This window comes from Plectropomus leopardus, chromosome 13 (genome assembly GCF_008729295.1).
Source record: "Plectropomus leopardus isolate mb chromosome 13, YSFRI_Pleo_2.0, whole genome shotgun sequence".
Lineage (NCBI taxonomy): Eukaryota > Metazoa > Chordata > Actinopteri > Perciformes > Serranidae > Plectropomus > Plectropomus leopardus.
Window position 1 is genome coordinate 25,695,083 of NC_056475.1, and position 15,811 is coordinate 25,710,893.

The following is a 15,811-nucleotide window of genomic DNA, read 5'->3' on the forward strand; positions in this document are numbered from 1 at the left end:
ATTTGTTTTTATTGGGAGTATACTACCGACAGTCAGAATATCCATCCTTAAAGCAGCTATAATCTAATATCATAACTATCTATCTAATGACCAGTGGTGGACAACGTACACAACTTTAAGTGAAATGAATCCATCTTAATTAAATGAAAGTGAAATTTAAGTGAAATTATTACTTGAGTTAAAGTATTCGAGTACTTGCTTTAAAAAAAACAAAAAACAACTTAAGTATTCAAAGTAGCCCACTTTTTAAAAAATTTAAATGCATTGTTGTATATTGTCACAATACATTTACAGATCCTAATAATGTAACGGGATGTGGTAGGACCCAAAACTCAGACAGTGAAACAAAAATCGACAACAATAAATAAAACATTCTCCGGACACCATGGCAGTTGTAACTAGAATGATCAAGGCACATAAATGATTGACACAGAATCAGTAGTAGCCTAGAATAAAGCATCAGTGAAGCAGAGAACACAAACAATATGAACTTGACAGCAGCTACAGCCCACAAATAAACAAACAGGAAAAGCAAAAAGAGAGACCGCACAGTTTTCACACCCCTCCTCCTCTGTAGAGCGAGCTCATTGTTGTAGTCATCTGTCTGAAAGTCATTGTGCAAGATATGTGCAGTGCAAATTCCCCCTCAATCTGCTACTGCTCTGCTGGGTCATTCTCGGTAAAAAGTCCTAGTCTATCTGTTCTACTGCAGCCATCAAACATGCTGAGTCTCATACACTCCACTGGAGGCCGCTTAGGGAGAATCACCACTGGGTGAGCCACCATGAGTATTTTTAGCCTGTTCTTATTCTGAACTTGTAAAATACTGCTGCTTGGTCCTTGATTTCGGCATCAGACACTGACGCATAAAGGCACCATTTATGGCGGTATGATAAACAGCATTAGTTTATACTTTTTACAGTGGTATGATAGGCTGCTGGTAGAGTGGTCCACCAACCCTGGAACTTTCACCCTGGAGCCCGCTGTTCACTTCATGTATCAATTTTGAGCCAAACCATGATGCTTTCTTTTTCTAAAGGTAAGCATGTGCCTTTGTTGCCTAAACCTAACCACATGCTCATATTTAACAAGGAAATAAAAGAAAAATATGAAGATGTTTTCCAACGCTTTGTTTGAAAAAGATGTTATGCATCGAGCAGAAACTGCACATTCATGTTAAAATGGAAGAGCATTTTGAAAAGACATAATGTATCTGATAGCTATAAGTTGGCGCAGTGTCCTGAAAAGTCAGCAAGAACTGTAGGGGGATTGCTATCACGTCATGTGTAGAGGTGAAAGATCAAGTGACGATATTTGATGAGTTGGTAAGAGAATATGTAGGTTAGTCAGACCCAGCATGTTCAGATACTGTAATGTTAGTGTATTTGATTTGCTCACTTATCCTGCTTGTTGGGAGGTTCTTTCAAACTGTCATTAAGGTAAAAAATAAAAAATAAAACATTACAATGCAGAAGTGCAGTTATGCTAATATTTATTGTAACCCACAATGACATTATCCAAATTTTGTTTTATTGTTATTCATTTTTTGTGTTGTTAACTAACGGCTGTCAGATGAGAGCAGTATTCTGGTTACTGATTTAGGCCATCTTATTGGTCCAGTACCATTATCATTATTGTGATGACTTTTTTCATGTGGCTTTTGTTTTTACTCCTATGAGGGTTTCAACTTGAAGCACAACATTTTTTACAAGTAAAATTACGGATTTGTATGAATTCATGAATTACAAACACAAAAAAAGAAAAATCAAGGACCATAAGGGAGTAAATGTAACTTGTTACTTCCATCCCTGTGGAATGGTTGTAACAAGTTATGGTTGCGAAATGTGGTTGCAATGGTGAAACATCAAGCTTGAATATAATTTCAGAATTATGTATGCATGTATGGGATGTTTTTTTCCCCCAATGTATTTACACAGAAATAAATATAAAGATAAAAACAGGGAAAACAAAGCTGGAAAATTATAACCCAACTATAACCATTCAACTGTTAACATACAAAAGAGCATACGGATATATATATATATATATATGTGTGTGTGTGTGTGTGTGTGTGTGTGTGTGTGTGTGTGTGTGTATAATACACTTGTAAGCAGTAAGAAAATAGTGAAATGGTGCAAGTGTGCTGGTATAAAGATTGAGCTAATTAATATAACAGGTTGCTTTATATAATAGAGATAGGTGGGTATGGCCCTACAAAACAACATATATGTTTTCTTACTTTCTTAAGTTTTCATTTTCTTATGTTCTTACTTTGAATTGGACATAAATATCTGCTGCAAAAACATTGTTTTTATAATCCTACATGCCGAATGACTCATCAGAAATTGACATTTCACCAAAAGATGTCGCCTTCAAATCACCATTTAATGAAGTTGTGTTCTAATGAACCTGTCCATGGTGTGATGGGTCCACAGAGGTTTTCCCTGCCTGTTTTCTTACTCAGGAGGTGTACACGTCCTGAGGGGCGGGCAGGTTGGTGCTAATGATCTTCTGCAGACCTCTTTGTTAGTTGCAGCCTGTTTTTTTCCCTGTTTGAAGGCTGACCCAAACCAGACTGTGGCTGACGTACAGAAACAAACTCAATAATTGCGGTGTGGAAACTGGAATAACAGCTTCTGTGGCAGGTTCAGCAGCAGGAGGCGACTCAGGTGGGGTTTTTACCTCAAAATAGAGAGCAGGTGAGATCATGATGCAGGGGGAGGGGTAGGGAACAACTGGGCCTCCTTTGTCATTTTTATTGACTACTATTGATTAACGTTTTACCTGTGGTTTTGACTCAATTCAGGATTTACCTGCACTGCGACAACCTCCACTTCAGATCCTGGGCGAGTGTAGATCCAACAGACCAGCTAAGGTAAGGTACCAAAGTTTTATTTTAGACAAACATACTTAACTACTGACAAAGGGGTAAGCATAGGGGTGAGAAGCACACAAAGACAGTAACAGGTCTAAAACACCATTAACATCCAAGAGCAAAGCGCCTTTGTTTGATTGATACGTGACATTTAACAAATCACAGCAATGAGTGTCGGCACTTTGCAGAGGTAGACTTTTTTCATTTCAGGCAACCTAATTAGGACTGTAATCAAGTACAAAGGTGCTACAGTATCATATACTTAAATAATACTTATCTAATGCAATTTTTAATAATGGTTAGTTAGGTCATTATTGGCAAATGCATCATTAGGCAGCTGTGACTTCAGCTTCTTTCCCACCTTTGACCAGTAACGATCTCAGCCCACTGTACGAAACTTCCTCATAAAAGAAACAAGATATTTGCTCCTTCACAAACTATTTGAAACATGCTGCTTGGTGTGAGCACCTTCTGTCCTTCGGTATAGATTCTTCCTGATTGGCTGAGCCCCGAAGCAAAATGTGCCTCACAGGCATCCTGAGCAACCTACATCACCTTTACATTTTGCCGCCATCACAATCTACACTGACTGAGAGCTGACAATCAGGATACTCACCAAGAGCTCATACTGATCTGGCAACATGTTCAGGTAATGTTGTCGTATTATCGTTTCTGTGAATTTCAGCCTTTTCCTTAAAATTGATTTACTTATTCTAACTATATACTAAAATGAATACTAACTTTAATATTTTTACACATGTTTTTGTTGTGTTGTTATGTTATCAGCAGAGTTTGTTGATGAAAATTTGACTTTCATTCTTTATTCACACAACAGTAACAGTAACACAACAGTCTATATGCTTCTGAGCTTCCACACCAGCTGCTCTTTCACTAAACCGAGCTTGCTCAATGCTATGATGTTGATGATATGATATCTTCTCCCGTGGCCTTGCAGTGTTTCAACATAACCTACCATATATGCAAAATAACGGACCAAATATAATATATATATATATATATATATATATATATATATATATATATATATATACACGAACACACAATGGAGAGATGCATCAAAGCCACCTTACAAAAAAACTGTGATACCTTGTTTCTGCTCATATAACCTATTTGTTTAAAGGCAGCCAAAAAAAACACATTATATTTATTTTATCCACCAGTCTCTTCTCATACTGATAATCCAGTGGGAATTATAATACAGGAGCAATCAATGGGAAATTTGTAATGCCAAAAACTTTACCTCTGATTGACCTTTTAAAATAAGTCATCTATCTGTTTTATTCTTAAATACTTAATTATTGAAAACAAGAGCTTAATAAATACTTTATTCATTTTTATACACACAGACACACACACACACACACACACACACACACACACACATTTAAATATATATATATATATATATTTTTTTTTTTTTTAATTATTTTTTTGTCAGCCAAAAACAGCAAACAGAACAGTTCATATATGTCTACAGTACTAACTGCTGGAGATTTATCTCACTTCCAGTCCACTTCCACACACACACACACACACACACACACACACACACACACACACACACACACACACACACACACACACACACACACACAGAAAGAAATGCTAACCTGTGACCAATACTGAATGCTACAAAACAGGACATGTAGGTATTCACTCACCCAGAACCAGTGCACCCCTTACATTCTATTCCCTATTTGTTTTGACAGTTTTCTCTCTCATCTGATGTATGTACTGTGCCATTGTTTCAGTAGGAGGTGATGATGGACTTTCCAGTTTGGCTTCATTTTGTGTCGCTGATAGACTACACTATAGACTATAGAATAGACTTTTTCTGTATGTTTGCTCGCTGTCACAGTAGAATGGTACACAATTTAACATGTTGACCTGATGATGTAAAGGGAGGGATCTAGTGTTTTACAGTTCATCCTCAGTGGGAATGTTTGGTCATGACGCTGCGCCATGTTGAGACATTTCAATCAAAACCAGAACTTTGAACCTCATGGGAACTGCAGAAAGCGTCAGGGTATTATCTTGTGACTAAAGGTCTGAGATACTGACTTGTGTTACATTCTATATGTTCCCCCTATTTTGAGAAGACATACAGGCATTTGACTGGTTCAATGGACTCTGTATGGAGTTATAAATTGCCCTCCGTACATTTTTATTTAGTTACCCCCCTTCCTGCAAAGCTCAATTTTGAGGCAACTTTTGTAAAAAAAAAAAAAAAAAAAAAAGCTACATATAATAAAAAATATTCAATCAAATAATATTATGTTTTGGTCTAATGACAGTTCTCCCTGTCCAAGACTAGAAATGCATTTTTTTCATTATCTTATTTCAGCTTTAATCTGTATTTGCATGAAGCAATAACTACATAAACTATAATTACAACAGTCCATAACACAACAGGCAACTTTTATTTCTGTGTTCTTAATCACCTCTTAATCCTTAAGTGTGGCTTAAAAGTCATGTGTATAGGATGAAGGGGCATCTATCAGCAGAAATAGTATATAATCATAACTTTATAATACATAACTATGTCATCTCTCACATGTTTGTATTTTTGCAAAGTTCACTGTATCAAGCTAGATCAGGCACGTCCGGCCTGGGGTCAATCATGGCCTGTGGACCACAGCTTGTCAGTCATAATATATTATATGGGGTCTGCCACACAATATTGATTTATCTGGCAAGTTTACAAGTTCAGGTGGCAGCTCTATTAGTCAGTTAATAGACACTCACCAAGTAGAAACCTCCCAGGTGGAACTAGTATGGTAAACAAGTTAGTGATGGTAGATGCTCACACCAAAGAAATGTAAAGTTAACAACATAGGCCACCACTCCAATAAGCAGTGGAAAGTTGTTGAGTATGTATGTGAATTTTTAAATTTTATTTGTTTGTATTTTTTTAATAACCTAAAATAGTGTGGACACACATGTCCTAAATGCTTGGCACAAGTTTCAGTTCTGCAACCTCACCACTAGGTGCCATTAAATCCTACACACTGGACTTTTAACTGGTGGAAGCAAGTCCATGTTGGCATCTCAAGTCTGTCATCTGCAAATTTTCAGGCTGATCTTTAATATTCCTACACTATTCCTACTATTCAATCCAAACTGCAAAGTAGATATACCTGGATGATTGACTGTTGTGTAGATCTTAATTATGAATATGTTCTTATACTCTTGCTTTAAAGGGAAACAACACCTAAATTTTTTACTTTGAATATATTGTTTCCATTCCTCCCACATTCCAAAGACATGCATGTCAGGTTAATTGGTGACTCTAATTTGCTGTAGGTGTGCATGTGAGTGTGACTGGTTGTCTGTCTGTATGTGTCAGCCCTGTGATAGTCTGGCTACCTGTCCAGGGTGTACACCGCCTCTCGCCCAATGACAGCTGGCTCCAGCCCCCGCCCCCGCGACCCTTACGAGGACAAGTGGTTACGGACAATGAATGAATGAATGAATGTTGTTTCCATAAGCTAAGAAATTTTAATCAATAATTGTGAATTATTCTCTCTTAAAGCCAGAAACCAGAAAAGCACATCTCTAACTTGTGATATCATAGGTTAAAAAGTCTGGATCTGCTCCATAGACAGTGAATGGAAGGCTGATTTTGTGGCCCCACATAACATTTGTTTTCTTTTTTATACCCAGTGAGCTTCATTCTATTGTAGTGTTCTCAATTCTGAAACAGAATAGTTACTCATATAGTCAAAATTTTCCCCTGTGTGCTCATAGTGCCATGTAGAACATCTTTCCCCATTCATTGTCTATGGAGCAGCTGCAGATTTTATACCCTACATCTCTTATCTCCGTCTAGTTTTTGGATCTGGGAGTGAGTTGTTTATTTTTACTAATAATTGTGGACTGTCTTAGATCATAAGAATATCGAGTATGAATTTTGAAACTGGGCGTAGTTCCCTTTTAATATTAGTCTTTGAAATATTATGTCAGACTGATGAGAAAACTTGTTTTGTCATTGCAGAAATTTAAAGAGGACATGTATGGGACTGAGAACTCCCATACTGCTTGGAGCTATTCTCGTGTCCATTTATCTCTATAAAGATTCTACTCACCACAAAACCATCCTCCTCCATGACAGTACGAGAGAGAATGGCAATCAAACACAGCCTCTAACCACAAACACTTCCTATATGTACTCCTGGCCAAGATGCGAACAAAACATGTCTGCTGCCAACATCATAAACTTTAGCTCACTTCCTGGTTATATCAAAGACTTTCTCTATTACCGACACTGTCGACATTTCCCCATGATACTGGATATTCCTGACAAATGTGGAGGAGCTGATAGATCTGCAGACGTCTTCCTTCTCCTGGTCATAAAAAGTCCCCCCATGAACTATGACCGCAGAGAGATTCTGCGCAAAACCTGGGCTAGAGAGAGGATGCACAATGGTTTGTGGATCCGAAGGATCTTCATCTCAGGAACGACGGATGCCGGTTTTGACAAACGGAGACTGAACACACTCATGGAGCTGGAGCAACGTGAGCATAACGACATCCTCCAATGGGACTTCAACGACTCTTTCTACAACCTCACCTTGAAGCAGATACTCTTTCTGGAGTGGATGGAAAGAAACTGTCCACATGTTCGCTTCCTGTTCAACGGTGATGATGATGTCTTTGCACACACGGACAACATGGTCGAGTATCTCCAAAGTCTCGCTGACAATAGTGGGAACAAGCACCTCTTTACCGGCCACCTGATCCAGAATGTTGGGCCTATTAGACATCCTTACAGTAAGTATTATATCCCAGTTCAGGTGGAGGAGTCAGAACATTATCCTCCCTACTGTGGAGGTGGGGGCTTCCTCTTGTCAGGCTACACAGCTTTGGTCATATACAACATGTCCAATTTCATCACCATTCTTCCCATTGATGATGTGTACATGGGAAAATGCCTGGCCAGAGCAGGACTTGTTCCAAGTTCCCATATGGGGGTAAAGACAGCAGGACTGTACATTCCCGCCAGTAATATAGATAGATATGACCCCTGCTATTATCAAGAAATGCTACTTGTTCACAGATTTAGTTTAGCAGAAATGTATCTCATGTGGCACAGAGTGAATGACCCAAATCTGAAATGTGGTAAAAAACTGTAATTTAGATGTGGTGACAGAAAGTGTTGTCAATAATATTCAATCAGTAGCAACTTCAGTAGCTACAAAAATGTTTACTTTTTTAAAACAAAACTCATTAATATATGTAAATAGTGCATCTCCAGCAAACTATATAGAGCAAATTACTTTGAATAACAGGGCAGTGACCCAACTTATATTGATTAAAAACATTTTTATTTGAGGCTCATTTAAATGGGCTGAAAAATGGGACTGACATGACAGTGGTTCCCAACTGGTCCAGCCACAGGGTTTAGATTTCTCCTTAGTCTTTACTTGAAAGACCATACATTCAATGAATTACCACACATTCAATTTTATCCCACAAACATGTTGGTTTAGAACATGAAGAAATAAAACATATTTCAAGAATAAACAGGAATGACACTTCAAAATAGAAGTGTTATCAAGTTCTCAATTCAAGAGACCTGCGACCCACTTTTGGACTGTGATCCACCAGTTGGGAACCACTGTTTTATGGATTGTCCATGAGTTCTATAATGGCCTTGGTGGGTTTACCCAAGTGGGCTCCACATGAGTTTTACTATAGGGCTACCTGGATACCAAGTGGATGCGGTCCCAAATTTGGGCATCTTATCTTGGTTTGACTTGGGTGAACCCAACCATGTATCAAATTCACATGGGGCCTTTATGGAACCTGTGGACAATCCCATATAGGGCCCATTTTTCAGCTCTTTTACTGCCCACATGGCCCCACATACAAATATTAGCTGGGATATGAATGTATTTATAGATGTATTAAAACATAGCAGTACAGGTATGCTTGTCAATATCGTATACGGTATACAAAGATAGCTGACACATCTCCACTTCCCCTCACAAATTAAAAATGGAGAAATGAAGCCAAAATATCCCAGATACAGCCGCTGCCATTTTGTGCCGGTGTGTACGATATAATTTGGAGCCAGAGTAGGCAGTAGCGATCTTGAGTTCCTTGCCACACACCCATCTGACCAATCATGAGCAGCAGCATTGATTATGAGCACACCAATTGTCACACACAGCTTTCAGTTATCACATAAAACCCCCATTTATAGCATCAAACAAATTAGAATCAAACTTATCAGAAAAACAAACACTTTAATAAACATCATGATGAGAACTACCTTAAATAAAAGAAACTATCCTCAGGAAAAATATCCCGGGCAATTTGACTTTTCAGTTATGCCCATGTCCCCTCCACTAACATTGAGGGGGCGGGTTTTATGACCTATACTGCAGCCAGACACCAGGGGGCGATCAAGATATTTTGGGTTCACTTTGGTGGAGCTGTTACGTCGTCCATCTTTAAGGACAATCTATGGTCAATATATCACCTTGTATAAAATAAATATGTAAAATACTATAGAAATGCTTACTGCCATTATACAATATCAGAATTAGTAAAAAAAAAAAAAAAAAAAGGTGCTTTTATGGCACTTGTCCACAACACCATCGGCAGTGTCTCATTTCTGTCACACAGGGGTCCTGACTGAGCCAATACTCCACGCAACTGACAAAAATTAAACTCTGTATATCTGTATATATTTGTTTTTCATTTTATTAATTTCATTATTATTTTGTGAATTACATCTGAATAGCTTTTTAGATGTTACAGGCACTGCTGTTTCTTAGTTGTATCATTTTGCTGCTCCACAACGGGAAATTTACTCTCCTGAAACTCTTCTCTGCCGAGCTACATATTTCTTTTTGTCCCATCATAAATCTTTGATCGGAATTTTACTCAACAACCCCGAAAAAAAACAAATTTCTCTAAATGGGAAATTCATAATGTTAATATGGTGCTACATTAGAATAAGAATTGGGAAGATTGAGAAGCCAATTATTTATAATGTGTTTATCATTTAGCAGCAAATTCACCAAACAACATCACTACATAATTTAAACCACTCTACGAACAAGATTAGATTAAATTTAATGAGATGAAAATGCAATATTGTACTGCAAAACTTTAAAAGGTGTGGAGACAAAACTTTACATTCTTAAAGACGTTTCTCCAGCTACAACTGTTCATTTTCGTCTTTGCGTATTTTATTCTATTACAAATTCTATTTCAGACTTTTGAAAATGGAAAAATTGGCAAAGAAATTTGTGAGAAAGCAAAGAATCTTTCAAACTCAAAAAACTTTTTTTCTCCTCTAAATGTCTTTCACCTCATTGTGAAGTTTAATCAGTTTCTTCATCCTGCATGTTTGAAATAAATAGCATTTTGCATTCATCTTCTGTCATCTGTTTGTTCGTGCATTTTAGATGATTTCACTGACTGGATTTGAGAAGAATTCTTGAGAAAGATGCATCTCTGCATTGTGTCTCAGCATTTTTAGAGAAAATGTTAGACACCACTTTTAGACATCATCAATTCTACTGAATGATGACATTTCCCCAATTCAGACACTTTTAAAGTGTCAACACAGTGCCAACACAGTGCTTCAGTTAGAGGTCATATCACAATTATCCACGATATATAATTAACAAAGTATGCATAGTAATCATAAAGGGAAACAGCACAGCATAGTAATGAGGATGTAAACTTTCATTTTAGTTGAATTTTAATTTTTCTGTTATTCATTTTTTTCTTACTCTTACTTGGATGACTCTTTTAGCAGTATAATTATGGACTACAGTTTTGTGTTGTATTTATTCCTGATTTTTTTTAATGAGTCTATTTTCTGTAGATTTGTTATTAGCATTGGTTGGGAGTGCTGTCATTTCTATGTTTTTTTAGATTAAATTCAATCTCGAAACCTAAAGTGAGTACTGCAATGACATTCATTTTCACAGATGTTTAACCCTTTGAAACATGATCAAATTGGTTCTATTTCTTTCAAAAATATGAAGAAGAAGGCAATGAGCAACTTAACAAACATGGCCCAGAAATTCGAGAAAAAAGAGTAAAAAAGTACTGAAATTATGAAAAACCATTTATTTTTTTAAATCAAAATTATTATAATTCGAAATATGTTTTTTTTTAGACATAGTTTCCCAATATTCCTCCCCTATTTTTTTTAAAAACAAATTTTTGATTAATTTGTTTTGTCACATTTTACTAATTTCTTGCAATTTATGAGACATTTCTTGCCAAGTTGGTCATTGGCTTTTTTTCTCTCAGTGTTTTTAAAAGACCTCAAAACAATATGCTCAGGTTTTAAAGAGTCAAATAGCTTGTGAAAGGTGTCTGCAGCACAAGAAAACTGATCCAGGTCAATCAAGGTTTCAAAGGGTTAATTGTATCTTGTCATTAATAAAACCTGCTTTCAAAGCATTCAAGTTTTTAATAGGCGAGGTGATTACTGGATATTATGCAAGAACTTTGACATCTTATTTTCAGAAACACAGATGGGGAAAACAAACTCAACAAATTAAAATGTGAATTCTGTTATAAGAGCTTTGTAAGGTGAGAAATACACAGTATGTGATTCAGCTATGTGTGTGTCCTGTACAACCTTAACCTCAATGTTGTTGTCATGCTAGAGAGCCTCTGTGGGCATGTGCATTAAATCATATGTTTGCTTCAGGTTTGTTTGCTTTGTAGTGTAATACAATACATCGCCTTTAGTCCTAAGTTTTAATCTTTCCCCTAATATCTAAAATGGATCCCACATGTAGGTATTCAGTAGGAGTTCAGTATTTGCTATCTTTGGAACCAGACAACATCCCATGATTCTCAAGTTACTTCAGTTGAGCAAAGCAGAAAGGGAACATCCTAAAAATTATATTCCCCCTCTGTATTGTATTGAGGTATTAAGGAAATAGCGGGGAATAATTAGGACCTGAAGTGTTGCTTCTGTTGTGATCTTTTTCACTTTTTTAATTAGACAAATGAGTCACAAATGAAGCAGACAGCTACTTAGTGCCAATTATTATGAGTTCTTAGAGGCAATTTTGACTGTTTCCATTATTCATGAATGAAAACTTGAAAGGTTTATTCAATCAGCACAGACTTGAAATTTAATTTGTGAGGTCTGAGATGATGACGTCCATCAGTGTAATGAGGTCATAACCACAGTCAAGGCTGTGCTGCCATGACTGCTGGTAGGGGAGACCAGGGACGTTTGTAACATTTTTGTCATTTTTAGTTTGATACTGAGTATTTTTGAGCCAGTGCATTCAAAATGTGATAAAAAGTAGTTACAGGTCTCTGCTATTAAATGTTGTAGCTCTCTAACACAAACAGAGAATATATGGTTTGGTCTCAAACAGAAGGAATTAAATGTCACAATTCACCCCATAGTCCATATTAGTTGCAACACAGCCTGGGGTGAAAAAACACTCAAGACACTGAAAGCCTTTTATTTAACACTTAAATAACTGTTTTTTCCATAATACTTGTGTGTGGCTCTTTGTCTGGTTATGATGGAAACACATCACCCAGGTGAGCATGATACATTGTGTGCAGACACGAATTACAGTTGGTCTCCACTTAAACAGCACTAAACAATTGATCCAAATTAGTCTGCACCAATTTTGAAAGAAATACTGAATAAGTAAGATACATAAAGAGAAGCAACCAGAAAGTTTTCACAGACATGCTACTTTCTGATGTTTACCTGTTCTCCAGCCTGTCCATGACCTCAACTGGACACACCAAAACAACCCACATACACTTGCTCTTCTGCTGCAGAGTTGTGTACACAGCTCTGCTCTACTGGCAATGAGAAAGCAGTCTATAACCCAAGTAGTTTACATTAAAATTTTGCTTTTGGTAAGTTGTTACATTTTTTTCATATTATTAAAACTAATCCAGAATCTTGTAGCAATAAACCACTTACAGCTAATAGCTAAAACATTAACACTAACAACTTGCATGAAATATATCTACAGACACACATGATAAACATGATATAAGTTTGATGAATTTAACTACAAAACAGACAAGGCTATTACAAAAAAAAAAAAACCTCAAAACTATTTTTTAACTTACTTACTTATTACATAAGCATGTGCACATTGAAATCAAGGGGGTCATAGCTTGTTCCTGGTTGGAGTTGTTGAATGTATTATAACTATCCTGTGTTACAACCATACCCAGTCTCCTCTGCTTAAATTGTTGCATTGTGTGTGTACTTGCTGTACACTGTAAATCACATGTTAACACAGAGACATGACTTTATTTTACAGCTTGAGCAAATTGGCTTGATTTTTTCATAAAAGACGGGAAGAAGGCAATGAGCATGATATGGCCCCAGAAATTTGCAAGAAATTAGTGGGAAGTTACAAAAGAATTACCTGAAAATAATAATAATAATAATAAGAAACAAAAAAAGTAAAATACAAAAAGAGACAAGAAAATGAACTTAATGAATGGCAAAATGTAAAATAAAACAAAGCATTTTTTTTCTGTCACACAATTTTAAAAATACGAGTAAAAGAATAATGAATAAAGTTTTCTGGATATTTCTGAATAATATCTAGTACTCTCCCCACAGCTTCGTCATGTTCTTGTCACTTTTTCCTATTTATTTTTACATTTCTTGCCTAGTTAGTCATTGCCTTTTTTACACGTTTTTAAAAGAAGTCAAACCAATTTTCTCAGGTTCCAGCGGTTTAAATGCTTGTGAAAAGGCATCTGAAAGCAGCACAACAAAACTGATGTCGATCCAGGTTCTAAAGGGTTAACTTCATCCCATGCTCCTCTATGAATAATCATTGAACATTAGACCAGCAAGCAGACTCTATAAATAACTAAAATAGTGGGATAAATATATTATGGCTTACAAAATGTTCAGTGTTTACTTGTAGATAGATTTATGTCTTTTAGACATATCCAAAATACTTCACATAAAGTAGTAGTGAATCTATAAGTGATAGGTATCTATATCTTTGAGTCTTTGGTGTGGCAGTAATGCTCCTATATATGTTGCAGAATATTTTCTTTTCAGTGAAGAATTGGTTAGAGCCATTTCTAGCAAATCTTTCTAATTTTTCTTTTTTTTTTTTGAGTCACTTAAATGCATCACCTGACGTAACATCGCATTAGAGGCACGTCGCAGGTGTGCTGAGTCGAGCGGGAAAGACGTCACGAGGACGCTGTTTTCAACCGTGGTGTGTTTGGTTAAATCTTAGTTTTATTGTTTGATAAATCCGTTTAGCGGCTCGTTGGTTTGAATTTAGTCTTCGTAAAGGTCTGTTTATCTGGGGGGAGCGTTTGTTGGGGCCTTTTAAAATTTCGTTTTGACGCGACGATCACACACAATAGTTTAGCCTCATCCGGCAGCTTTCCCTGCACATCAATGGACACCAGAGGCCACCCTTTATCATCAAACAAACGGTGAGTACAACCAAACACAGCGAGTCTACGGTGTGTTAATGTAACGAAGCTAAAATACTCTGTCACAGTAGGCTACTTAAGTATTTCTGGGAGTATCTATACCCAACCTGAGTTTTTATATCATTGTCAGTTTACACTTACACTCCGTTTCACTACGTTTTCTACATAAAATATATGCGGATGGACTCCTGAAGGAATGGGAGGACAGAAAAACTGGATTTTATTCTTTAAATCCTTTCAGCTGCAAAAAAAGACTTTGTTTTACTTCAAGTGTAAGGTGTGCTTCTTTTTGTAAGGTAGTGTAGGCTAGGTTTCAAAGACATAAGTGTAATAATTCACAAAATCCTGACTGCTTGCTTTTTTGTCAACAGCATTTACTTCTAACTTTAACATTCTATATGATCAAATCACTTTTTATACTCAAGTACAGTGCATAAAATACTTTGATTCAAATTATATTATAATAGGTGAATTTAATTTGTACCAAAGTCATTTTCTGTTAGGAAACCCTGTACTTCATCCACCACTGCATATCTACCATGGCGCATGTGGGCGGCTATGAATGTCTGGACAAACTGAATACATTAGCATGAAATTACTCAGTGTGTTGTGTTTAATATCAGACTCTATATTGTTATACTGGCCTCATGTTGGGAACAAATCAAATAATAGGGCTCTACTACCACTTACTAGTAGATTTACAGCATCATGTGCATAACGGAAGACAGCAACAGAGAGGAAATGTAGACTTTAAGATATATAATAACGCAAAACCTAATACCATTTATGGTTTTTAACAATTGTACAGCTGTAACGATTGACCACCTGAGTTATGTCACTCACTAGGGTGAAGTCAGGTCATGTGTATGTGGGACATCAGGTAAAATAGGACAAATAAGCAGCGGTAGATGAAGTACCTGAAAGCTATACTGAGTAAAAGTACAGATATCTTAACAGAAAATGACTTTGTAGAAGTTAGAGTGAACTATGGGAATATTATTGAGTGAAAGTCTTAAAGTATCAGAGATGTTTACTGAACTTAGTATCAAAAGTTATTTTACTATATTAAATGTAAGTAAGTATAAAAATTAAAAGAACAAGTCCATTCTGTTTACAAAAAAGCAAGTGTTCACAATGAACAAATGGAGCATACATTACTTTTGAAAAATGTTTTTTTCCTCTCCCCTCTTCCCTTCCATTCCTATTTTTTTTTAGTAAGTAACTAAAGTACTAAGGGAAAATGTAGCGTGCTATAATTACACATTTTATTTAGGAAATTTAGTTGAGTAAAAGTACACATTGAATTTAGTGGATTAAAAGTGAAAGTGGAGTAAAAGTGAAATGCTGAATTACTGTGAGAAAGTATTAATACTTCGTTACATTACACCACTACAAATAAGGTTTTACATCTTAGCCAGCTAGTCATTAATCATGTTATTTAGTTTTTGCTACAAATGTGCTTAACATGAAACAATTTTT

At 36.3% G+C, this 15,811-nt stretch overlaps 1 protein-coding gene across 2 annotated transcripts; it reads left to right on the top strand.

Moving 5' to 3' along the window:
• Positions 1-686: 686 nt before the first annotated feature.
• Positions 687-10,019, top strand: LOC121952728 (N-acetyllactosaminide beta-1,3-N-acetylglucosaminyltransferase 3-like). Of its 2 annotated transcripts, XM_042499541.1 has the most exons (6): positions 687-774; positions 923-1,039; positions 2,560-2,699; positions 2,807-2,875; positions 3,363-3,524; positions 6,891-10,019. In XM_042499541.1, the coding sequence occupies exons 5-6, from the start codon at positions 3,517-3,519 to the stop codon at positions 8,026-8,028; spliced, it is 1,146 nt and encodes a 381-aa protein (XP_042355475.1). In that variant the 5' UTR covers positions 687-774; positions 923-1,039; positions 2,560-2,699; positions 2,807-2,875; positions 3,363-3,516; the 3' UTR covers positions 8,029-10,019. The 2 variants fall into 2 exon arrangements, with proteins under 2 accessions (XP_042355475.1, XP_042355476.1); XM_042499542.1 differs by lacking the exons at positions 687-774; positions 923-1,039; positions 2,560-2,699 and having other exon boundaries at positions 2,792-2,875.
• The last annotated feature ends 5,792 nt before the right edge of the window (positions 10,020-15,811 follow it).